Source organism: Saccopteryx leptura, chromosome 6 (genome assembly GCF_036850995.1).
Source record: "Saccopteryx leptura isolate mSacLep1 chromosome 6, mSacLep1_pri_phased_curated, whole genome shotgun sequence".
Lineage (NCBI taxonomy): Eukaryota > Metazoa > Chordata > Mammalia > Chiroptera > Emballonuridae > Saccopteryx > Saccopteryx leptura.
In genome coordinates this window covers 180965955-180991468 of record NC_089508.1, presented here as the reverse complement: position 1 = coordinate 180991468, position 25514 = coordinate 180965955, and the positions used below count along the sequence as shown (strand labels likewise).

Below are 25514 nucleotides of genomic sequence, written 5' to 3'. Positions count from 1 at the left end.
AATTGTATCTGTGATTTTATAAACTTAAAACATTAGAAATATATAATTTGATAGACAGAAGAAACTTGCCATAGCTGAGTTTACAGGTGGGCAGTTATGTTCACCAAAGGGATATGAGTTGCCAGATTGTCAAAAATGTGAAAAGCAAGTTGTTTCTTTTTATCAAACAATCCAAAATACTTCAGGAAGTTGCCAAAATGGATGGATCAGATATGTTAGGGTGAAAGTGGCTAACGTGAGCATTAAAAATATATCTTTTTCACTTTTAGTGCTGGGTTCATTCTACATAAAACATGAAGTAAATATCTTCTGGGGTCTATTTTTGAAATTTCTAGTGAAAAAAAAAAAGGGAGCTTGAACTACATATACCCACAGACGTGAGCATCTTGACAAGAGCTCAGTCTTCAGTTCTAAAAGGTGGTGTCAACCCTTGTTAATACCGACAAATGGTGATAAGGAAAAAACAAGCTTGAAGCGACCTGCTCGTTTTCATTCTAGATCTTGGATAAGCTGTGCTCTGAGGTTATTGTCAGAGCAAAAATTTGGTGGTTTCTAACTTGGAAGCACCTTGCTCCATTCAGAAGGAAATAATCTTTTCTGGGCACTTGGAGAAGAGAATCTTGCTTTTCTTCTGAGATAGCTCATTTTTTTATACCTTGCCTATTATTGAAGAATGACAGCATAGTGATCTTTGCACATGAATAATCCTCAATTTTGATTTTAAGCTTCTAAGGCCTTTACTCCATAGTGATGGGTCTTAAATGTAGCACTGTGCCTAGTTGATACTTTTGACATGAACTTTGTGCCTTTCAGCAGCGACTGTAAAGTTGTTATTTACAAATGGATGATGTTGTCCACGACAACCCCGTTCCATGTCTTGTCCTCGCAGTGCAAGAGCACATTGGTGGTACAGCGTGTCATTAAGGGCACAGAACCTGTATCTAAGGCTTTGGGTCTTACTCTACACTCCATCACCTAGTAGCTTTTTGACCTTGATTTCAACCTTATTCCGCCGCCTTCTCGTCTATAACAAAAGGATAATAATAGTACAGAAGCCTTTTTCTTTTTTTAGTGTTAGATAAGATAGCCTAGGTTTATTGCATAGAACGGAGCATGCTAGAAGAGCACTCAGTAGTGCATGATTTTATTTTAATTCCGATTTGAAGCTCCAGATTATAACCTTCGTGAGGAGAGTGGTTTATGTTATGGTCACGGCAGCATTCTGTGCCCAACCCATAGAAGGCTCTGATAAAATTCACTGACTGAAGGACTGAATCCCTAAGTTCATGGCAATCCAATCTTTTGTGTGCATCAGTCAGCAAAGTACAATTGGGACAGTATACTGAGATACAGGCAGGAAATACTTCTTTATATGGAATACAAATTTCTATAATAATAAATTAGGGATGAGTTTTCCTTTTAGTAAAGGTTATTGCCCTTTAAGCAATTTTCCACCAGATTGCCTTAACTTGAAGTATTTAAATCATTTAATAGAAAAATAAAACTGTATATTTGTACCTCTTCAGAAGAGTACACATTAGGTAAGTGAAGTATTCCTGTACCATCATATGATATGATCTCTTCCTATGTAAGGAAAGCCTGCTTTCATATATGTAAGAAAGCAGTTCTGCTAATGTTTTCTTAGATTCTCAAAAACTGCACAGATGAATAACTGTATTCTGAAAGTATGATATACATATTAACGTTTCTCTGTGTGTATGTGCTTTAATCTAGCATATGCATTTTATGCCTGCCTCCTTCCATTTCTCTCCCAAAATAACAAATCAAATGTTCATTAATCCCATCGATTTGCATGCACTGAAGCAGGTAGCTATTTAGGGAAATAAGTTTTAGACATCACACCATGGTGAGAATGATAATTCCTTGAATCTTTCTATTACACTAACTTCACATTTTAATGTAGAATGATTTTTTCATTCTATTTGCAGTATCACTCGAATGACTTGCCTTCCAGACCCCCGTATGCACGTCTTGATTGGCACTTACCAAAGACAGTCCTGGCTGGGACAGATTCTCTATTGAGCCAGAAGGAGACTTGGGACAGAATCACCGTCATGATACATGGCAGGTATGTTTGAATGACGAAGTAGCCAATCTTTCTTTTCAGGTGGAAGTGAGTGGTCATAACAACATATTCTCCTAGAGGGTGAAACAGACAGTGAGTTTGAGCAATTTAACCTTGAAAAGAAAGTTAATCTCTGAGGTTTTCTATCAGCAACAAAGACCTGGAGGTTAGACCAGCAATCATTGGCCTTTTTCATCTCAGGGCACACATAAACTAATTACCAAAATTCTGCGGCACACCAAAAATTACATCATTTTTTGCCAGTCCGACAAAAAAAAAAAAAAAAAAGGTATAATTTTGATTCATTCCCACTGGACGGTTATTGTTATATTGGCTGTTGCCATTTTTTTTTTTTTTTTTTTTTTTTTTTTGGACAATCTAAGGGAAAAGAGGTCAGTGCCTCAGACTAAAAAGTCAGGTATTACACATTCTAAAAATTCTTGTGGCACACCGGTTGAAATGTGCTGGGTTATACACATCCCTTCTCCATGTAGTATCTGGTTCCTGAAGAAAAAAACTTTTATCCAGGAAAGAAAAAAAAAAGATGCTTTAAAAACACACCGAAATGGCTCTGAGGATGCGATCGAGGTGCCACAGATGGTCATACATCCTATGTCTGGGGCATCACCCCTTTAAGACGTAGCTGAGCATATATTTACACATTGTCTTTAGTGGCCACGAAGGCACTGTGCTCGATCCGGATGACACATCGGCGGATTAGCACGGACCCAACGCCGGGCTGGGCCCTGCAGGGGAGGCCAGGCTGTCTAGGGAAGGAGCTCCGGAAGCCGCCGCGGTGGGAGAGCTGCATTTGAGCGGTGACACTTCCTTTCTGGAGCTCTCTGACTGTGGGTGACTCATTGAGCTTCGCCCAAGCTCCGAAATGAAAAGAGTAGGATAGATAGAGTCCAGAGTTTCTCACAATACAGTTTTGAAGTCCGTTGGGCAGGTGTTGAGACATAGAGTTCTTCAGATCCCACCTAGATACACCAACTGTGCTTTGAGCTGGGGCCAGCTTCTGGACTTGTCCCAACTCTTAGCCTGTTCTTCGAAACGGTGGACTAGCGAGGCTGTCCGTGGTCCTGCTGTACTCCCAAGTCTGAGCTCATGGAGAGGTCCAAAGCAATAGACCCACAACCCAGATCGCAGGAGGGATTTTTAGAAGTTGGTATATATATATATATGGTATATATATATATATACACAATATATATATACCATATATATATACCATATATATATTTCAATTATAACTCTTAGAAGCTTTTAGTTTTATTCACTCTAATTATATGCTTAGCTATTTGTAAGTGGGTAAGAGTGAAATAGGGATATTTCTTGCTAAGAAAACATCCTCTCTTTGATATTCACATTTCTTTACTTTCCTTCTTCCTTTCACCCCGGGCTTTTTTCTACTCAACCTGGGATTTAGTCTCTGTCCGTGCCATCCACCTTTAGGTCCTGTAATGTGGCTAAAATGGCACATGACCTCTTAGGATCCATAAGGGAAGACATTGGACTCAACGAGGATCTCAGTCCACAAGCCAGTGGCTCACCTTCTCTGCAGTGTTAAAAGTTAAGCAGTGCTGGCTGCCTCTCGTCTCCAGAGCACACTTTTGATTGTTATTCTCTTGCTTTCTTTTGAGTTTGTTTTGATGACTCATTGATTATTATAATCTGAGAGTGTTGATTGAGGGTTTGTTGTTTTTTGTGTGTGTGTGTCAGGCAGTGATCTTCACCCTTCTGCAAAGTAAATCTGGAGGTTCCTGATGTAATTCTAGCTTCAGCTTTCTTTCCCATTTTTTGGCACTAATAAAGAATTTTCAGACCCTGGCTGGTTAGCACAGTGGTAGAGCTTCGGCCTGGCGTGTGGCTATCCCAGGTTTGATTCCCAGTCAGAGCACACAAAAGAAGTGACTATTTGCTTCTCCACCCCTCTCCCTCCCTTTCTCTCTCCCTCTCTCCCTCCCTTTCTCTCTCTCTCTCTCTCTCTCTTCCCCTTCTGCAGCCATGGCTCAATTGGTTTGAGTGAGTTGGCCTTCGGGCACTGAGGATGGCTCTGTGGCCTCTGTCACAGATGCTAAAAAAATGGCTGGGTTGCTGAGCAACAGCCCCAGATGGGCAGAGCATCATCCCCTAGTTGGCTTACAGTGGGTCTGGTTAGGGCACATGTGGGAGTCTGTCTCTCTGCCTCTCCTTCTCTCACTAAAAAAAAAAAAATCCTTCTGACCTCTTCTCTTAATGTTATTTTTATACAGATGGATGCCAAGTCTACATTTCTAAATGACATTGCTCTCAAAATCATGACCTGTATTTCCAAATATTTACAATGCATCTCATAGATACCTATTTTTCACTAACACCACCCACTAAATACTATATGTTAACTGACTTTCGCTAACCTTCCTAATAAAAAGTAATGACCAGTCTATACAGGGGCGCTGCTTCTCCACTTTGTGCCCTTCTCTTAATTCATGACACTGTCGTATGTCTATTCACTTCAGGCTGGAGACCTAGAACGAATCCTTGAACGGGAAGTTGGACATTGCAGAGAGAGAGCAAAGAAGCAAGCGGTCACACAGCTCTCACTGCACTGGGGCCTCTCCCAGTCTGTCTCTCATCTTGTGGTCACTGTGCTCATCTCCTTTGTAGACTCTCCTAACAATCTATTAACTGGCACATTTGTCGCCAGGCCCATCACAAGTCCATTTTTTTGATGTCATAGTGATCTTTTCAAAGCATACGTAAGTGCCTTAAAACATCTTAAAGGATCCCCATTATCTGCATCAGGATTCCCAACCTCAGCACTGTTGACATTGCACACCAGGCAGTTATTTTTTTATGAGGGTTGTTCTATATATAGTAGGATTTTAGCCACATACCTGGGTAGTGTCCATCAGCAAACATGCTCCCTAATGTGACAGCCAACAGTGTCTCCAGTGGGAGATACTAACAAGCAAACTCCCTAGCCTGTATTCAGGACTCCCCACATTCTAACTCTCTGCATTTCAGTGTCATGTCTCAGGCCTGCCCCACATTCCCACATCCCCAAGCCATCTACTTGGCCTCCTCTATTGGTGACCGTTTCATTCATCTATGGGGTCTCAGTCCATAATGGAAAAGAGGAAATGTACTGTAGCTTTGGTTCCAAAAACTTTTCTTACTGTGTAGCCTTAGGCATCTCATTTAAACTCTCTAAGCCTCAGTTCCCTTGTCTATAAAACAGTGAGAAGGATATTGTGGGGAGAATAAAGAAATAGGGCTAGTGTTAAGATCATCCTATAAAAAGAATTTTACACAAGAAATAGAAAGAAAAAAAGAAAGAGTTTCAAAATAAAATTTGGTTTCTTTGTCCATTTTTTTCTCTCTTCTCTCCAGTTGGAACTGGTAGAAGTATTGAGAGAAGAAATGCACTCACTCTCCACAGGAGGAAATCATCCGTACATTCATGCAAGCTTTCATTATTGTTATTAAGGATGACATCTACCCTTTGCTGATCAAAACTAAGGATGTGCACATTTATTTATAGCTCCTTTTTATATTTATAATAATTATTTAGAATAACATCTCACACCTTTAACTTTATCTATTTATATGCTTATATTCTCACCAATCTGCAAGCTAATGGAGAGTATGGGCAGGTCTTGGGATATAGCATGGCCTTACACAAATTCTGTGTTTCATGCCTGCCTGTGGGGCAGAGGCATGCACTGAGGTTTAGGGCATTCGCTCAAGTTGACATCCGTAGCATCTCTCTTTAGAAGGTAAAGCAAATGTTAACTATAGTCGGCCCTTGAATAAAACAGGTCTGGGCCCTGGCCGGTTGGCTCAGCGGTAGAGCGTCGGCCTGGCGTGCGGGGGACCCGGGTTTGATTCCCAGCCAGGGCACATAGGAGAAGCGCCCATCTGCTTCTCCACCCCTACCCCCTCCTTCCTCTCTGTCTCTCTCTTCCCCTCCCGCAGCCAAGGCTCCATTGGAGCAAAGATGGCCCGGATGCTGGGGATGGCTCCTTAGCCTCTGCCCCAGGCGCTGGAGTGGCTCTGGTGGCAGCAGAGCGAACCCCCGGAGGGGCAGAGCATCGCCCCCTGGTGGGCAGAGCATCGCCCCTGGTGGGCGTGCCGGGTGGATCCCGGTCGGGCGTATGCAGGAGTCTGTCTGACTGTCTCTCCCCGTTTCCAGCTTCAGAAAAATACAAAAAACAAACAAACAAACAAAAAAAAAAACAGGTCTGAACTGAGCAGGTCCACTTATATGTGGATATTTTTCAATAAATACTGTAAATGTATTTTCTCTTCCATAAGATTCCCTTTATGACATTTTCTTTTCTCCAGCTTACTTGATTGTAGAAATATAGTATACTATATATATATAATATATATATTATTATATAACATACAAAATATGTGTTCATTATATATATATATTATATATATATATATATTATATAACATACAAAATATGTGTTCATTGACTGTTTATGTTACCAGTAAGGCTTCTGGTCTACAGTATGCTATTAGTAGTTATGTTTTTGAGCAGTCAAAAGATACATGAAGGTTTTTAACTGAGCACAGGATCGATGCCCCTAACACTTGGGTTGTTCAAAGGTTAACTGTGATTTCTCTTCATTTTCTGTAGATACTTTGGGTGATGTCTACAAGATCATCTCAAAGAAATGAGTGAAATTTGAGAAAAAATGCAAAAAATTAATTTTCCCAGGACTGCTGAAATGTAGCCTTGTGTAGACATAGTCATGTTACATTTCACCTTCCTAGGAGTGTATGTTATTCCTAAATTTTCATTCCGGCAAAATGTCATTAACTCAAAGAAAATAAAAATCCCATTTTTCATATAATGTCAGAAAGATGGATGTCTACATATATTCCATTATCATTTGTTGGTGTTCACAGCATGACATTTTGGGAAGATTCTTCAATGAATATGATTTTGGTCATCTAAAGAGCAATTATTTGACATTATATTTGTTATATAAACCCCATCCTCACTAAAAAAATAAAATAGAGAAGCAATAGGAGGATTTCCAATCTTTTACAATCACCTTCCTAAATTAAACATACTCTGTGTTTTGGCTGCACAGATTGGAATAGGAAAAGAGAAAGACAGCAACAGCAAAATCATGTTCTAATAATTTAAAAATGAAAGAAAAACATAATAAAAAAAATTGGTCTCCTAAAACGGATTAAAAGAATGTCTAGACATCAAGTGCTTATGCACTAAGCATGTCAAATTCTTTTCCTCTAATTCAACAGTCTAAAAGAATTGTAATTCAAATATCCTTGCACATCTTGTAACCCTCAGGGAAGCTTGTAAGTTAGATGTGACAATATTTCGGTTACATTACAATACAAAGTCAAGGGGAGTAGAAGAAAAGAAGCAGGTATTTCATTTTGTGCAGAAGAATCAGGTATTTGAGCCTGGCTTCCATTTTTGCTTTCTCTGATGTCAGTTATTTGAAGGGCAAATATCTTGCTTAACCTCTTTTGACTTGATTTTTCTCATTTGTTCAGTTCAAATGATAGTGTTTTACTCTATTATTTCTAAGATGCTGTGTGAATAAATTAAAATAAGTAAAAGTACTTTTTAAACACATATTTAATGTAAAGATAGGAAGATTAGAAATGCATTCTTTCCAGCTCAAGAGCTCAACCATTCACCTGTTGTCAGGAGTATGGATTCCACATACAGCTATTCCTTTTCTTCCAAGTATTCTAAAGTTAGTGTTTTGTGCAAATGAAAACTTTTTTTTTTAAGAGAAATGATGTATCAAAAATTATCATTGACAGAAGGGTTGGTATCTTAATATCTGTACCAAAGAGTACTGAAATTAAAATTAGGAAAGAGTGGGTACAGTTTTCGACTACTTAGCATTTTTCTGGACCTGTCTCCTCATCTGAAATATGAATAGGTTGACGAGATAACTGTGGAACTCTCCTCTCCCCAGCCCTTAGTTTTTACATTTTATGTATATAGTTATTTCTCTAGATCAGTGGTAGTCAACCTGGTCCCTACCACCCACTAATGGGCATTCCAGTTTTCATGGTGGGTGGTAGCGGAGCAACCAAAGTATAAATAAAAAGATAGATTTAACTATAGTAAGTTGTTTTATAAAGATTTATTCTGCTAAACTTAGTGAAAATCCAATGTAAAGTACTTGGTAAGTAATTATTATTATATGCTTTAACTTTCTGTAACTCTGCTTTATAAATTTTATAAAGTAAAGTTACTTCCCCACTGTATAAATCACCATTACTGTGGAACTGGTGGGCGGTTAGAAAATTTTACTACTAACAGAGATACAAAAGTGGGGGGTAGGTATAAAAAGGTTGACTACCCGTGCTCTAGATATTATGTACTAGACTGGCTGAGTGGGAGCCCTGAGGATGCCATGATGAATGCTCATGACCCCTGTTGCTTCCTGGTCAGTGAAGACAGTTCATTTCCTCATTGATTTTGACTGTGTAAGGTCATCCTTAAATCAACTCATCCAGAGGAAGCTGTCTTTAGGAAGAGAGCCTCACAATTTCTCTTGGGCATCTGTTCTAAGGATAAACACCTCCCTGGCTGGTTGGCTCAGTAGTAGAGCATCAGCCTGGTGTGTGGAGGTCTTGGGTTCGAGTCCCAGCCAGGGCACACAGGAGAAGCACCTGTTTGCTTCTCCACCCTTCCCCCTCTCCTTCCTCTCTATCTTTCTCTTCCCCTCCTGCAGCCAAGGCTCCATTGGATCAAAGTTGGCCTGGGCGCTAAGGATGGCTCCATGGCCTCCACATCAGGCACTAGAATGGACCTGGCCACAGCAGAGTGGTGCCACAGATGGGCAGAGCATCCCCCCCTGATGGGCATGCCGGGTGGATCCTGGTTGGGCGCATGCAGAAGTCTTTCTGACTGCCTCCCTGCTTCTAATTTTGGAAAAATACAAAAAAAAAAAAAAAGTGGGGGATAAATAATAATCAATGACAAAGAAAAGATATTTCTGTTCAGAAAACAGAATTATGGCTTTTTTGGCCATAATTTCATTCTTATGCCAATTGGCAATTTAATTATTTTATTTCTCTGTATAAGTCGTGTTTTCAGGTTCTGTAATCTCTTTTATAATTTTCACATGGAACTCTCCTTAAACAAGGACTTAGGAAGCACAATGTGGTAATGCCTGGCATCTATTCCAAACTGCCTTCCTGATACACCAAGCAGAAATGACCTGTACTTCATGATATCATCATGAAGTACTAACTTGTACTAACTCCATCACGATTCGTAATATCTAATATTGACTGTATATTTTTTTCAGGTTGGACACTCTGCTCACCAGTTTGCATGCATATTTTCATTACAATTTCACAGTAGCCCATGAAGCACATTCTCTGTTATCTCCAAATAGTACAGGAGAAAAGAGAAACAGAGGAATGTCTTGCCAAAGGCCACACAGTTAATAAGGGGTAAAAACCGCATTTAAACCCTTGCAGTATAACTTGAGAGTCCACACTCCTAGACTCTGTGCCCCATCACACTGTTGCATTTCCACACACGTCTGTCTGGCCTGTTGCCAGTGTGTCATGTGGTGAGAGCACATATCTGTGGCTGAACTACCCAGATCCAAATCTTCTGCCACTTGCTGTGTGACCTTGGAAAAATTATTCAGCCTCTCTGGGCCTTAAATTGTGTCCCATCTATAAAATGGGGATGACAATAATGCCTACATCACTCAACCATGAGCTTCTTGAGAACAGGAGTTATGTGTCCTTTTCCAGGGCTGAAGCACAGTAAATAAGCAAATAAGTGAAGAAATAAGTCAATAAATGAAGAAACGACAGAATATTATATTGGACAGGAAAGTGGACTCTGTGCCTCTAAAGGGTTTGCTCCACGGGTGAATAAGCACATTTCAAGTTAAGTCTCCAACTCATTTTTCTACCCAAAATTTGAAGGCAGACTCCAAGGAAGGGATTATGGCACTAATGTATTTTTGTTGAATTTTAAAAGATCCAAGTTTTGGATTGAGCCTCAGATATTGTGGCTTGTATATACTCCTATTGCATGCATTCAACTGCACTTGAATTGGTTTCCCTGATATCTTCCAACATCCATTCTAATGATAATAGGTGGGAACTTCTGGAGGAAAAGTTCTATGTCTAGTATTCTGAATGCCCTGTGATAGAACAGTGATTATACGGCTTCCAACAAATACAGATTCACAATAGCAATCTTTCTTTGATTATCCTAGGCTAGGTTCATTTATTTATTTATTTTTATTGAATGCCTCCTCTGTTTCAGCAACCGGAGTAAATGATAGGGATACGAACACCAGATGGGTCCCCTGCTCTCACAGATGTTAAGCTCAGCACTTACCACCCATTTTGAGAATCATAGTTTATGTGTTTGTCTTCCCGTAGATTTCATGAGAGCAAGACCGATGCCTTGTTTATCACTGGCTCCCTAGTGCCTGCCACAGTTTCCAGCTTAGGATGGCATTTTATTTGTAAAAGGTCAACACTGCTTATTTTAACATCTTTTTCCAACATAACTCGTGGGGAGAAAGGTTTTCAGTGTTTTTCCATATTCTGTGATATTTTCAGGACTATGGCAGTGAGTACTACATACTATGTTGAGCATTAATTATCTAACACTGTGATCAATGGTTTATATTATCTCACCCTTAATGCAAAGATCCAGAATCCCCATTCTTATAAGAGATCAGAGCTTCTAATCGGATAAGTGGCTTTCACAAAGTCACGAGGCTTCTTCTAAGGGACAGGACCAAGAATTGAGTTCACATCTTACTCACTGCAAAGCCTAAGACCTTTTCACTCTGCTAAATGCATTTTTAAAAAATTTTATTAACACTTAAAATTTTTTTTAGTTACTTCTATGTATATTACCAATGCTTGCAGAGCTAAGAAACAATCTTCTCCATTTTTCAAAACAAGAAACAAATACATCAGCTCCAAGGATAGCCATGTATACTTTAAGCAGAAGACAGATCCTATTAAGCAGGGATTATCCAATAAGCACAGTAAGAGATATTGCCCTATTACTTAAACAAGTTAGAATGATCAGGGTCCCAATATAAAGTCTGAAATCTTAGAAAGATAGATTTCTGAGGGAGGAAAAAAAAAACCTCTCCTGCCCTTATTTATTACTAAATTGTCATCCCTTGGAAATTACAAATCAATGTGAATAAACTAATTTAAAATTTTAAAAACAGCATAAAAGTAATTTTTGGGTCTTGCTAAGTTCTTAGAAATTGAACATAGTTTTAAAATGTTGGGATTGGAGAGGGGGTAAGTTTTCCTAATTGTTCAAACCCAAAATATTATTTATAATTATCGGGCCTTATGATCACATATTGACTTAGTCACAAAATGGATACTTGCATAATTAAACTCTCATTTCTTGAAATGACATCAACAGTTTAAAATTTTGGATTCAGCTGCTTAATATAATTTGATCTAGCTTTGAGTATTTCATTGGTAAAATTGTTATAACTCTAAGAAGGATAGCATACCACCTACTTTTAATTCCCAAATGGAGTAATCAGTAATGGTATTACGTTTCTGTAGGAGTTAGCCCAGGAAGATCCTTGGCTAGAGATACAAATGGATTAGTGGAAGGAATTGGTTTTATGGTATCCTGTGTATAATGATCATTTGCCACTAATTCACCAAGAATCATGGCAATAAATGTAGCCTAGGTGATATTGATAGCTAGCATTTATTAAGAGCTTTTTATAAGCCAGGAACTTTGATAAGTATTTTTCATGAATATAATTTTTTCCTCTCAACAACCTTGTGAAGTGACCACAAACAACTGACAAGGTCAAGGAGTAAGGATTTAACCTAGACATTCTTCCTCAAGAGTTCACATACCTAAATACTGTGCTCTGCTGACCACATAGAACTGGTTATTTATTTGGCAGACAAAGAAATGCAGGATTACATTGCAAGTCCAAGGTCAAGGGTCTATAGAGATTACACTAGTTTTTGGTTCAATTGTTCCCCAGTTTAGTGCAAGTTTCTCTCTTTCTCTCTCTTCTTGTGCTTTTGAAGGACTGACTGAATTGCCACATTCTCACAAAAATTCTTTGTACTCCATCCTCCATATCTGGAGTTTCCAAATGGCACTTACCTGTGCTAGACTGGACAATTCCAGAATCTACTGTCTGTCCAAGAAGATCATACTGGTTGAGGCGTGACCCATCTTCTGCGACCACCACTGAGCGTGCGGGCTCCCTGGTCCACTCATAAACTACTTCCGCTCTCGTATAAGCATCTAAAAGGAAAGAATGGAAAACGGCCCATGTGTCCTGCTACTTTGCTTCTCTTCATTAGTTGATGTGTTTTGTCAGCTTCATAGTTACTAGCTCCTGGTTCCAGGGGCAGGCTGGGAAACAGAGCCCATGTCCCCTTAGTTTAGGAACACTAGCATACATTTTCCTCATCCATTCAGTTATCTGTTCACTCTGATAACAAATGATTATTAAGCATCTGCAAAAGACAAAGTACCTCTGAGAGGAAATAGTAGTGAACATCAACTAGCTTCCCTGATTTTAGGGAATGTGCATTGCAGTGGTGGGGACAACATCAGAGAGGCTAATCAATATATAATTTCAAATAGTGTTAAATTCAATAGAGCCATACACAACAGGTGAGGGTAGGAAATGAAGGGGGTGGGGCCTGTTTTATGCAAGGGACTGAGAAGAGGGTCACTAAAGAAGTGATTGATATAAATGCATGAGAGAATGAGCCAACTAAATCTTGGGGAGGAGTTCTCTGGATAGGTGAACTGACAAGTTTCCTCCTCCAGGGCAGGTGAAAGCTTGCCACGTTTGAGATGGATAGGAGTCAATGTGGCTTGAGTGATTGCATGAGAGATTAAATGAGGTTAGAGGAAGCAGCCTGGGTCCAGATTAGGTCAAACTAGGTGAAGGCCATGGTAAATGTGGAAAGTCACTCTGGAAACGTTAATGGGCATCTCTTCTTACAGAAAGTCTGATTTTACTTTCTTTTAAATGAATAACCCTTCTTTGAGATACTTACTATCATGACAATGATAATGAATTATATACCATATAGTTCTTCATACTTCTCAGTCGTTTTCATGTATGCCACTTGTTAACCTAGCCATCCTCCTACAGAAGAAGTTAGGGCATAATGCCGACTGCTAATCCAGGAGGGTTGGGGGGAGGAGTGTATCAAGTGAGAGGGAAAGAGAAGGCAGTCCATACATAGTCTTGCTGATTTCTTGTCACAGAACACCCACTTCCTGTGGGTTGGAATGAGGGCACATGTTCTACTCTGTTTAGATGCAGAGTGATATTAAAATGGAAAGATGATCACATTTAGGGAAAGCAAAGCGGTTCAAGGGATTGTAAGAGGAGGACATGATAGCAAAAGTAGGTTTTACAGTGGGAGTTGTCCCTTAGCCAACCTCTGCCTTAGGCGCCATAGCACAGTGCCCAGGCCCACCGTAATTTTAGGTGGCTACAAAATGCTTTATATTCTTTTAAAATCAGAATAAAAATTGACTAAAATATAAATAAAATTTAAAATAAAATTGTAATATTTATTTATTTACTTACTTACTTACTTATTCATTTATTTATATGCAGGAATGGTCCACAAAGGCCAATGTGCCTAAGGCCCATAGAAGCCATAAGGCATCTCTGCTTGACCCAACCCCTATTCTAAGGCAACCAGGCTTGGGTATTTTGTCCAAATTTGTATTTGTCCAAAGTGAAATATGATGAGATGTCAAATAACGGTGGCATTTGGACACAGACTTGAAGCTGCCTAGAAAAGCCGTGAGTCACCTGCCCCTCATTCTATGAACCTAAGCTCCTTAAAGTGACCCCTTGTGTCTAGAGTGTGTGATGCAGAAAAATATGATCAGTATTCCCACGATTTCCTGTGGGTATCCTGCCTGCTCCAGCTTTATTCCTGGGCCAACTTACAATCACCTGTCTTTTTAAACAATTTTTTCCCCCAGAAGTTTGAGAGGCTATATTTGGAATTAATTCAGTAGTTACTGCTTCTTTTGTGAAACATGGAAGAGGGACAGTGGATAATTTTAGAATTTATATATTTCCATTGCCTTTTCTTTTTGAATTGTGGTTGTCTTTCTTGACTTTTTTTTACTGCACTAACCTTTAACATATTAATTAATTAATTTGTATGAGACAGGTGCACTAAATAATCTCTGAAGTTATTTGCTCAGAATTCATTTAAATCTCTACTATTCCTTGTTCCTTGTTTGCAAGGCACTGCGCGTGACAGTCAGTCAGGATACAATTATTTCTCACATCCTTAGTGGACCTAGCACTTGTCCAGATCTCATTGTCAGGATGGAATCTGAACCTGTTCTTTTAGTATCAAAAGCCTTATTTTTCATCTTTCTCAAAGAGCAGTGAGAAGAGGTCAGCTGCCTCATGCGCACGGACTTTGGTTGTCTGGCCTTCTGAAGAGGGCTTTGCCCCTAGCAGATAGGAAGTGTAATTTAGCATGGCAACCAGACTCTAATGGAGAGTGGTGACAAAACATCTGCCTTTCCAAGTGTGGTTCTTCTCAACACGTGGATGGAATTTCTTCAGGTGCTTCATAAACACTGATTACACAGGGCTCTCCTTCGTTATTGCCAAATCCTACTTATTCTCTTCTCTGATATGTTGGCAAGGTATTTGTTTCCCAAATCAGGTCAGAGCACTTTGAGCCTGTTTCTGCATCTCCGGAAGGCGCTGCTGAGACCAGATCAGGTAAATAACTGCAGTACCTGCTCCACCGCTGCTGCTGCTCGTGCCCAGGCCAAGCAATGCTCGCTGGTCCTGGTGCTCTGGCCCACCGCGCATGCGCAGTCTGAACCTGCTCGTCAATGTCAAGTCTCGTCTGTTTCATTCCCCACAGGTCTGAAACCCTCTCTTTTGAAGCCCTGTTTTTTGACACTTAAACCCTGAAGGGGAGTTTAAAACTTGATTATTAGAATCTTGATCCACTCAGCAAACAATTACTGAGTGCCGACACTGTATTAGGCTCTGAGCTAGGAAATGCTGAACCAAATAGAATCCTACTTCTGTGGAGTTTACAGAAAGATGTTGACTAAAACTTATGATTATTTCAGTGATCTGTCGCATAAAATAAGTTTGTATTGTGGTCAAGAAGACTGATGCAAAATTTGATACAGTCATCAGGGAGGGCTCTGGGAGGTGATATTTATGCTGAGATGGTGGAGAGATAGAAAAAAAAAAAGCGGGCAGCCATGCTAAGACCCATGGGGAGAGAGACCCAGGCTCAGAGAAAAGAGCGCCTGCAAAGGCCCTGAGGTGAGAAACAGCGTACTTATTTTTCTTTAACTTCAGTTTTCTTACACGAGAGACTATTTTTTTTCTATTCGCTATCCATTTCCTCCTCCCTCAAGTACATTTAGTTTTCTCTAGGATGACAGTGTGCCTAGTTAAAAATATTTCTTTCCAGCCTCCTTTGCAGTTAGCATTGGACATGTGACACAGCTCTGATAATGAGATGTGAGATGTCTGTTAGGGTTTTAGGGAAGGATTTTATCTTCTTGATGCAGGCACTGCTACTTTCTTCTATGCTCACTGTTCCTTGTTATCGTGAAAGCAGATGCAATGGCTGGAATTGTAGCAGTCATTTTGTGATCAGAAAGACTCCCCAAGGACATCTTAAGACATCATCCTTGTTAAATGCAAAACTAATCAGCAATCAACCAACAATTGCTTTCCTTCGTGTATCTTATATAAAAATATAAACCTAATTTTTGTCAGCTCTACCCACTGCTTGAAAGCATTCTTGAATAATATCCTAAACAGTTAATTCATAATCCAGAACCATACATTTTTGAATAAAAAGGGGATGCTATCAATTGTTATACCAGGGAATTAGGCATAAGTCAGTGCTGTCCCAGGCAAACTATAATGTATTATCTTCCTACCTATTGGGCTAATTTGTGGATCAGGTAAGCTGTTACATTTGCAAACACTTACTGTACCACCTGGCATACACCTAACACATAATACATAATATCGTCGTTAAAAATGAAACTGATAATCAAGAGAAAACATAAGGGTTCATGATATAGAACATTCATTAAAATGGGGAAAGAATGGGGAGAAGAGATTTGTCACCGAAGATCTATTTAGCTGACAGCTTTTGATGTAGCATAGCATTGGGTTTCAGTCTAGAACGAGATTTATAAATAAAGCAATGTGTCTCTCTGTGACGAGTGCTGCTGGGAGCCCGAAGACCCTCTGCCCTTTTCTGTGCTTGCCGTCTCCCTACACTCCCACTGTTTTCTCTATGAGTCATGTACCTTCACCAAAATAGTTGCCTAGACTGCCTGTCTGGAGAGAACAGAAAGCTGGCTAGGCAGTCCAGGAGTTGACTCAGTCCTTGAACGTAACTCCCCTGCAGGACACCAGGAATACCTTATGTCCATGCACTTGATCACACACATTAGTTGAAAGCAGAGATGGGGAGGAAGAGCAAAGAACCTGATTCTGCTGGCTACTGTTCTCTTAGCTCCTCTGATGTGTGCCTGCATATTTAGTAGCAGAAATGCAGACAGTTATTGTGAAAGCGATTTATCTAAGATGCCATCAAAACCATTAATATCTATATGAATTCTATACAATATGGAAGTGGATCTATAATGTTACTAAGGCTTTGATAAGGGTAAATTCTTTCCTGGATACATCTTTTAGGTGTAAGCTTCATTATTAAGAAACAGCTAATTATTGAATTTTTTCAACTGCCAATATTTCCAACCAATAAACAAGTTGAATTATTCTTAAGGTCAAACAAATGTTAATAACAATAGAAAATAAACATAATCATTTCAATTCATTGGAGAGATACTGTGATCTCTGAGGTGTAAGTATCCATCCTCTATATTTTTCTATGAATACAACTTCAACTAAAATAGAGTGTTTTATCTAAATAGTTAAATCCATTCTTTCTAGTCCAGGAGAGAGGAAAGAACCCCTTCCTCAAATAACTTAAAACGTGAAGTCAAAGATTATTACGAATAGAAAGCACTTGCAGAAATCACAATGTAAACAAATTTTCTTGATGCTGTTTATCTGTCTAAAAGACATAATCAATTGGAGATCTCTTGCTTAAAGATTTAGACTTCCGATAAAAAAATTTTTGCAAGTTAAAATAAATGTACTCACAGCTTCCAAATTTTAGTGGGCAGGCATGGGCATCCATAGGGAAGTCCTCCAAATGCATTGGACACTCAGCTCTCACTGTCAGCCTTACCATGTAAGAAAAATACAAGACACAAAGAAGAGATACTTCCTAATACACATGATTGGGATATTATTAATTATAGAAAATATATTAACAAAGCAGGAGAGACAGGCACTAACTATATAGCACTACATCAAGCTGTTAGTAATCAAATGATCAAAAAATTATTATTCACAACAAGGACTGAATTCTATCCATTTTTTGTTAGTTTGTTCTGAGAAGGTAGGTGACACCTGATTCTGTATGATGGGCAAGCATTGTTCTTGTTTTCAAAATCAAGGGTCATCAACTAATCCACCCAGCTACAGCAAATCCTGTGAAGAGGGAAGGGGATGTAAGCAAACAAACACTTGCAAAAATATTAATTCATCCTTGGTTCAGTAGAAGATATGGATAGCAAGAAAATTCTCCTTTCCTAAGTTCAGATCTCCCTGCCTCCTTCCATAAAATAGCACCAAATGCATAAAACAAAGAATAGGTGAAGCAGGAACTGTGTCCTCAGCCCTTGTGTAACTGAAATGAACGCAAGTATTCTTGAGGGTGTCTAGATGATCTATCTCACTATGTCCCAACTATTTAGTTTTATTTACAAATCCACTGTCTAATTGAAGCCAGGTCTCTGCTGTGCTTCCCTCTAGTCCTTATCTTCTGGAATGTGAATTCTATCTACATTTTGGGGGGTTTTTGTTTTGTTTGTTTGCATTTTTCCAAAGTGAGAAGGGGGCATGGTAGAAGACAGACTCCGCATGTGCCTGACCAGGATCCACCCAGCATGCCCATCAGGGCGTGATGCTTGGCCCCTCTGGGGTGTTGCTCGGCTGCAACCTGAGCCATTCTAGCACCCGAGGCAGAGGACAGGGAGCCATCCTCAGCACCCAGGCCAACTTTGCTCCCATGGAGCCTTGGCTGCAGGAGGGGAAGAGAGAGATTGAGAGAAAGGAGAGGAGGAAGGGTGGAGAAGCAGAAGGGTGCTTCTCCTGTGTGCCCTGGCCGGGAATCAAAACCGGGACTCCTGCATACCAGGCCAACACTCTACCACTGAGCCAAACAGCCAGGGCCTATCTACATTTTAAACAGAGTATTTAAGAGAGGAATTCACTGAAATATATTTAATCTCTGTTGGTGGAATTATAAAAGGTATATGCTCTAATTACTCACATGATCTTTCATAAGTAATTATCTTTCTTTAGATCATCTATTTACTTATATTATAAACTAACTCAGGAAATGTAGTAGGATGGCTTTATAGCCAGTGAAATCATTAAATGATTACAATACTGATAAAAGCAATATGAAATGTGTAAATGAATTATTTAACTTGTGTTCATAAGTCAAACTGTTAAGGAATGTGTTAGTGCATTAGCCAAAGTGGTGAGAAATTTAGGAGATGGTAAATACAGGCTAGTTTTTGATGGAAAATATTGCATACATTAGAAACCATTACTTGGTAAATTTTTCAGTATATCCAAACCCCTACCCAGAAAATTGGCAGTTGGGAGGGATAAAGACCAGATTTAGGGTCAAAAACATGTGTAGGGTATTTTACGAGGTAGAATATTTCAAATTTCTCATACCAATAGATCCAACATGGATAATCTGGAATGGTGTCAACACACCTGTCTGCTGGTCCTCTATTTTCTCTCCTTTCTGAATTTGTCTTTTTAATTTAACTCCTATTACAATTTTTCTAGTTTGAGTCATCTAACATAGTTCTTGAAGCATTTACTGTATTTTTCATTTGAATACTTATGTGTACAATGGTAGAAATTCTGGCAGCTTTCTCCAAAGACAGAATATTACTCTATTCCCATGCCAAGCAGAATCTACCAAGTGTAGAATATTGCCTTATTACATTTTCATACCAAAGGAATAATTAGATGGTCTGAATTACTAAGTGTTGACCAGAGCTACAAAAACAACATTTTAACAAATCAACTGGGTATGAAGTAACTGCTTCCCTTAAGAATGAGTCCAGGCCCTGGCTGGTTGGCTCAGTGGTAGAGCGTTGGCCTGGCATTCAGGAGTCCTGGGTTTGATTCCCTGCCAGGGCACACAGGAGAAGCACCCATCTGCTTCTCCACCCCTCCCCCTCTCCTTCCTCTCTGTCTCTCTCTTCCCTTCCCGCAGCCGAGGCTCCATTGGAGCAAACTTGGCCCGAGTGCTGAGGATGGCTCTGTGGCCTCTGCCTCAGGCACTAGAATGGCTCTGGTTGCAACAGAGCAATGCCCCAGATGGGCAGAGCATCGCCCCCTGGTGGGCATGCCAGGTGGATCTCGGTCGGGAGCATGCAGGAGTCTGTCTGACTGCCTCCCCGTTTCCAACTTCAGAAAAATACAAAAAAAAGAAAAAGAAAAAGAAAAAGAATGAGTCCTGAATGATTCTGAATTTCTCATAAATTACAAATATTTTTAAATATCTATTTTCTTTAAATATATTCAAAATTTTATGAGTCATGTTTCCTTCATTCAGCCATAAAGAAATGATTAGTATCTAGGTGCTAGGCTTCCCTGTAACCTCAAATTGCAGAATATGTTTATGAAGCATGAATAGTCTTCATTTTAAACAAAATTTAAAATATCTCTGTTCTCAAGCTCACTAATGATATCATTGTGAATTCACATACCTCTTCAAAATGTACACTTCCCCATGAATCTCTCTCTCTCTTTTTAAGATTTTTGAACTTTCCTTTGTGCTTTTTCCCCTTTTGAATTATAAACATTTCTAGATATACATCTTTAGAAATTTAATCTAGACCTTACTGGGATGCAGGAATCTAAGAGGTTATTAGTTGCAGGGAAAGTAAGTTTCTCCTATTGCATTGGAGCGTGTAGAAGAAATCTATTGAATTATTTATTATACATTGCAAATTCTTTTTTCATTTTATGTAATCATTCTATATATTCAACACTTAATAATTGTATAATATTTTAGCTAGCTTATTTTCCATAGTAGAGCAATTAAATAGGGATAGGATACCAGATGCCCTACCATGGCCCATCAGTTTGATGAGCGCCTACCGATGGCAAAGAAATAGAGGCAGAAAGAGTCAAAACAGAAGCAGTCCTCCTTACCTCATGGTGTAGAGCAAGGTACCATCCTCCGTGATCCTCAGGAGTTTGTTGGGCATGGTCATATTGTGTGCTACTGACTTCTTTCCATTGTGAAAAAAGGTGTCTGGAGTCCAGATCTTACTTGCCATTAGGTTATTTAACCGAAGAACAGTCATGGGTCCTTTAAATTTTAACCTTTCGTCCTTCCAGCTTTGACGGAAAAATACATCTATAGTATATTCCTAGGTAATTGTGGGAAATGGCAAAGAGTTTACTGTACTGCAAATAACTGAAACAGACAATACATAATTTTTGCAACTTTAGTAGCAAAATATGAGCTAGGTGATGTTTCTAGAAGTAAACTTGTGGTGGCCTGTTGAGGTCAGGTGAACCATTGGTTGGCATAATGATTTTTTTAAAACTATCTTAAATTCCTGAAATATTTCTTGGTCTGAAAACTTCTGCGGGTGATCAGATAATTGAAAGGAAAGTCACCTCCCACTCCTCCCTCCCTCCCTCCACTGTATCAGCACTTGAAGAGAAAGACTATCTCACAAATAAAAACAAAACCCTGTTAGACGTTATCACATAGAAGAACACCACTTTTTAATGAGGTAATTCCAATTATGAAGATAAAGAATAGTGTATAAGGGAACCTTTCATGGTTTCCGGGAACTCACATCCAATCCCAATCATCCATGGTTCCAATGTGGGCGTGGCAATCACATCTTTTTTTTTTTTTTTAATCTAAATTAAACATTTGTTTAATCATAGATCATGTATGTAGACTTTGAACTCTACACAATGAAGATGAATCTGACAATAATAAATCTGTTTCACTGATAATTTGTGTCTTTTCCAAAAACAAAGAATGTAGAGTATGCGGGTGCGTGTGAGCGTGTCTGAGTGTATGTGTGTCCAGGCCGCATGGCAGTTGTGTGAAGTTCATCATCAGTCACAGCCAGGGACTCTGTTTATTTGTATAAAGACAGCACTCCTTATGGCAATACCCAGAGACAACCATCTGCAAATCTGAAAACGAGCAATGTGACTTACCAGCTCCTCAATCTGAAAGGGATACTATCCATCTTCCTTGCAGGATTTGCTACACTGACACTAAATTTTTTTTTTTTTTTCATTTTTCTGAAGCTGGAAACGGGGAGAGACAGTCAGACAGACTCCCGCATGCGCCCGACCGGGATCCACCCGGCACGCCCACCATGGGGCGACGCTCTGCCCACCAGGGGGCGATGCTCTGCCCATCCTGGGCGTCGCCATATTGCGGCCAGAGCCACTCTAGCGCCTGGAGCAGAGGCCACAGAGCCATCCCCAGCGCCCGGGCCATCTTTGCTCCAATGGAGCCTTGGCTGCGGGAGGGGAAGAGAGAGACAGAGAGGAAAGTGCGGCGGAGGGGTGGAGAAGCAAATGGGCGCTTCTCCTGTGTGCCCTGGCCGGGAATCGAACCCGGGTCCTCCACACGCTAGGCCGACGCTCTACCGCTGAGCCAACCGGCCAGGGCCTGACACTAAATTTGAAACTCAGTGGTTCCAAATAAAGATTACTGAATTCTCCATTAATCTTAGCATGCTCCAAACTAGAAGGAAGACTAACTTGAAAACATCATGCTACATTTTCCTAATCCCCTAAACCAGGGGTAGTCAACCTTTTCATACCTACTGCCCACTTTTGTATCTCTGTTAGTAGTAAAATTTTCTAACCGCCCACCTGTTCCACAGTAATGGTGATTTATAAAGTAGGGAAGTAGCTTTACTTTATAAAATTTATAAAGCAGAGTTATAGCAAGTTAAAGCATATACTAATAATTACTTACCAAGTACTTTATGTCTGATTTTCGCTAAGTTTGGAAGAATAAATCTTTATAAAACAACTTACTATAGTTAAATCTATCTTTTTATTTACACTTTGGTTGCTCCGCTACCACCCACCATGAAAGCTGGAATGCCCACTAGTGGGCGGTAAAGATCAGGTTGACTACCACTGCCCTAAACCCTGATGCATCAGAATCTTCTTGTATTCTTAATCTTACATATGACTGCTTTTGTCCTTGCAAAAAAATGTGTCTAGGCATTTTGTGTGTGAACTTAACTATCTGTCTCTTAGACTGTAAGCAAGATTGGGTAGAGACTGAATGAAGGTTCACCCTCCTGGCACACGTTTGGTATTGCAGAACCTTTCCTGACCTAGTAACTAGCAATTGTTAGTGAATGGTTTATAATGCACCATACTTGGTGTGAAATTCAGATTGAAAGTAAAAGGTGTGGCCTAGCCAGTTGGCTCAGTGGTAGAGCATTGGCCTAGCGTGTGGATGTCTCTGTTTCGATTTCTGGTCAGGGCACACAGAAAAAGAACCCATCTGCTTCTGCCCCTTGCCTGTCACTTCATTCCCTCTCTCTGTCTCTCTCTCTCTCTCTCTCTTCTCCTCCCCTCCTGCAGCCATGGTTCAATTGATGTGAGTTGGCCCCAGGCGCTGAGGATGACTCCAAGGTCTCCACCTCAGGAGCTAAGAAAATGGCTCCTGTTGCAATGGGACAAGGATCTCAGATAGGCAAAACATCGCCCCCTAGTGGACTTGCCAGGTGGATCCCAGTTGGGGCATATGTAGGAGTCTGTCTCTGCCTCCCCTCCTCTCACTAAATTAAAAAAAAAATAAAATAAAAGGGGTAACATGATGCCAGTCTAACTTTGTTGGTAAGAGAAGTTACCTTGTTTGTTGGTGAGGTTTTTCTCTGTCTGGAAGTGTCAGATGAAAGGCACTGGGGTACGTGAGATAGGAATTTACTCACCAAGAAACATTTGTTTAAGCATCTGTTAAATTTCAGCAGAGGGAGAGCTGTTTAATTTGGATGCAGCGAGAACAACTCATGGCAGAGTAGGTTGGGCATGGAGTGGTATTTTCCATGAGGAGAGAAACGGGGAGGGAGCCTGTGGGTTCCATCAGGAAGTGATGCAGAGTGCAGGGAGGAAGAGTGGATGGATTCACCCTGAGCTGGGCATATTCTCTTCCCTGGGCAGCAGGGCAAGGGTATGAGCCAGCAATGTAATAATGACAATATCTGCATTACTCAGGAATTAGCCACCTGAGCTCTGTCCCCTGTCCAACTGAACTATGTTAGCCTGGTCAACAGTAGAGAAAACAGACACTTATAAATCTAAATTCCAAGGATGTCCACACTGAACAAGTTTCCATGAATCTAAGAGTGTGTACAAAAATATCCAAGCATCTTTTTGAAAATAAATGTTAATGTAGAATAAACTTAAAAATATATTTATTATCAGACAAATCTTTGACAAGCTATGTAACAAAGTCACTGATTCAAAAATATGTAAATACTTGAAATAGACTCTGACATTTACATGAATATAACGTTTACTGCCAGCTTGACTTACCTGTGCCGATAGCAGACAGTGAAATTCCCAAGTTCATTTAAGATACTCCCTTTTCAAATATTGTATTGGTCACACAAATATGCACATATGTGCACACCCACAGAGAGCAAAACTAACTGGGAAAGTTTTTCATTTCCGACCCTGGTCAGTTGGCTCAGCAGTAGAGTGCTGGCCCAGCATTTGGAAGTCCCAAGTTCAATTCCAGGGCAGGGCACACAGGAGAAGTGACCGTCTGCTTCTCCACCCCTCCTTTTTCTCTCTTTCCTTCTCTTTCTCCTCTCTCTCTCTCCTCTCTCTCTCTCTTCCCCTCCTGCAACCATGGCTCAAACAGTTTGAGCAAGTTGGCCCTGAGCATTGAGGATGGCTCTGTCACCTCACCTCAGACACTAAAATAGCTTGGTTGCCGAGCAACAGAGCAGTGGCCCCAAATGGGCAGAACATTCATTGCCTGTTGGGAACTTGCTGGGTGGATACCAGTCAGGGGTGCATGTGGGAGTCTGTCTCAGCCTCCCTGCCTCTCACTTAAAAACAAAAAGTTTTCATTTCCATTTTTTACTCTTTTAGAAGTGAAATGAAAACTGAAATAAAAGGAGTTGATAATGATCAGCTCCTGCCTACTCAAGAGGATAAATATTATATTTGGTCTCCCATGTTCTGAGAACTGCCCCTGTCATATTGCCATGGTAACAGCAGGTGGCTCCCAGCAGCTACTTATACAGCATGACCTTGACCCATGGTAACAGTTCATTTGACCAAGATGGGCTAGAGCCTCTTCTTTAGGAAACTGGAGCAAGAGGAAGGAGAGGGCAGAGCCATAGCATAATGATTATGGGTATAAATGTTAATCCTGCTATCTCAAGTAGAATTGTCTGCCATCTGAACAGCCCTAGGTCCTTTTCTTACCTTACCTCAACTTCAGTCTCCCAATCGATAAAGTAGGGATGATGGAAGTAGTTATCTCACTGGCCTATTTTGAGAAGTAAATAAAAGTAAACAGCTTGCCAGGATGTCTGGACCATAGGAAGCTCTCAGTCAATGTGAGAAGATCTTACGTATATGTCTCCTATTTCTTCTATGAACACACATTTGTAATGGGCTTCCGTGGAGCTGGGAATGAAAAAGTGCTGTCTGAAAATTTGCCAGACAGATAGGAAGCTGTGGTGAAGAATTTGTTCAAGGTGCAGAGTCCCAACCCCCCACCGCTCAAGTGACAAGTCTCTCCAGGTCAGCCTGTTCAATAGAGTCAGTCCTCCGAGAATGTGAGGCTTATCTTAAAAGACTGGGACACAACATGTGTTATGTTCCTAAGTCAATATTGTACTGAAGTGTTCCTGCTTACACCATGCATTACCATCTGTGTGTGCTCTGGCTTACTACATTTTAAGCACTATGGAGAACGGAGCTCTATGATTGTGCTGCCTGGATATTTCTGTCAGAGCCTAGTGCCCTGGGAATGTGCTGTTTGATTGCTAATTAATGACTTTTAAAACAAAGTGAAGGAGTTGTCCTAATTTTGTTTTCTATTCCAGTTGAAGTCAGATGCTTAGGGAGCAGTGGAGTCTCTGGGGACAGAGAGCCTGAGTTCAAGTTGCTATCTAGCTGGGTCACTTCCCTTCTTTAGAAAATGTGGATAATAAGAAGATGCAGCTAAAATACTTGACATGAGGATTAGATCAAAGGTGTTCTACAAAACTCTGAGC

The 25514-nt window shown here is 40.2% G+C and overlaps 1 protein-coding gene across 2 annotated transcripts in view; it reads right to left on the bottom strand.

Annotated features, from left to right (window-relative positions):
• Positions 1 to 25514, bottom strand: part of GABRA1 (gamma-aminobutyric acid type A receptor subunit alpha1) — a 56167-nt gene that overhangs the window by 6846 nt on the left and 23807 nt on the right. For both annotated transcript variants that reach the window (XM_066342647.1, XM_066342646.1), the window contains exons 6-9: positions 20428 to 20648; positions 17278 to 17360; positions 12222 to 12365; positions 2008 to 2160 (exon numbers count right to left, since the gene is read on the bottom strand). In XM_066342647.1, the coding sequence (XP_066198744.1) occupies positions 2008 to 2160; positions 12222 to 12365; positions 17278 to 17360; positions 20428 to 20648 (601 nt within the window). The remainder of the gene's footprint in view (positions 1 to 2007; positions 2161 to 12221; positions 12366 to 17277; positions 17361 to 20427; positions 20649 to 25514) is intronic.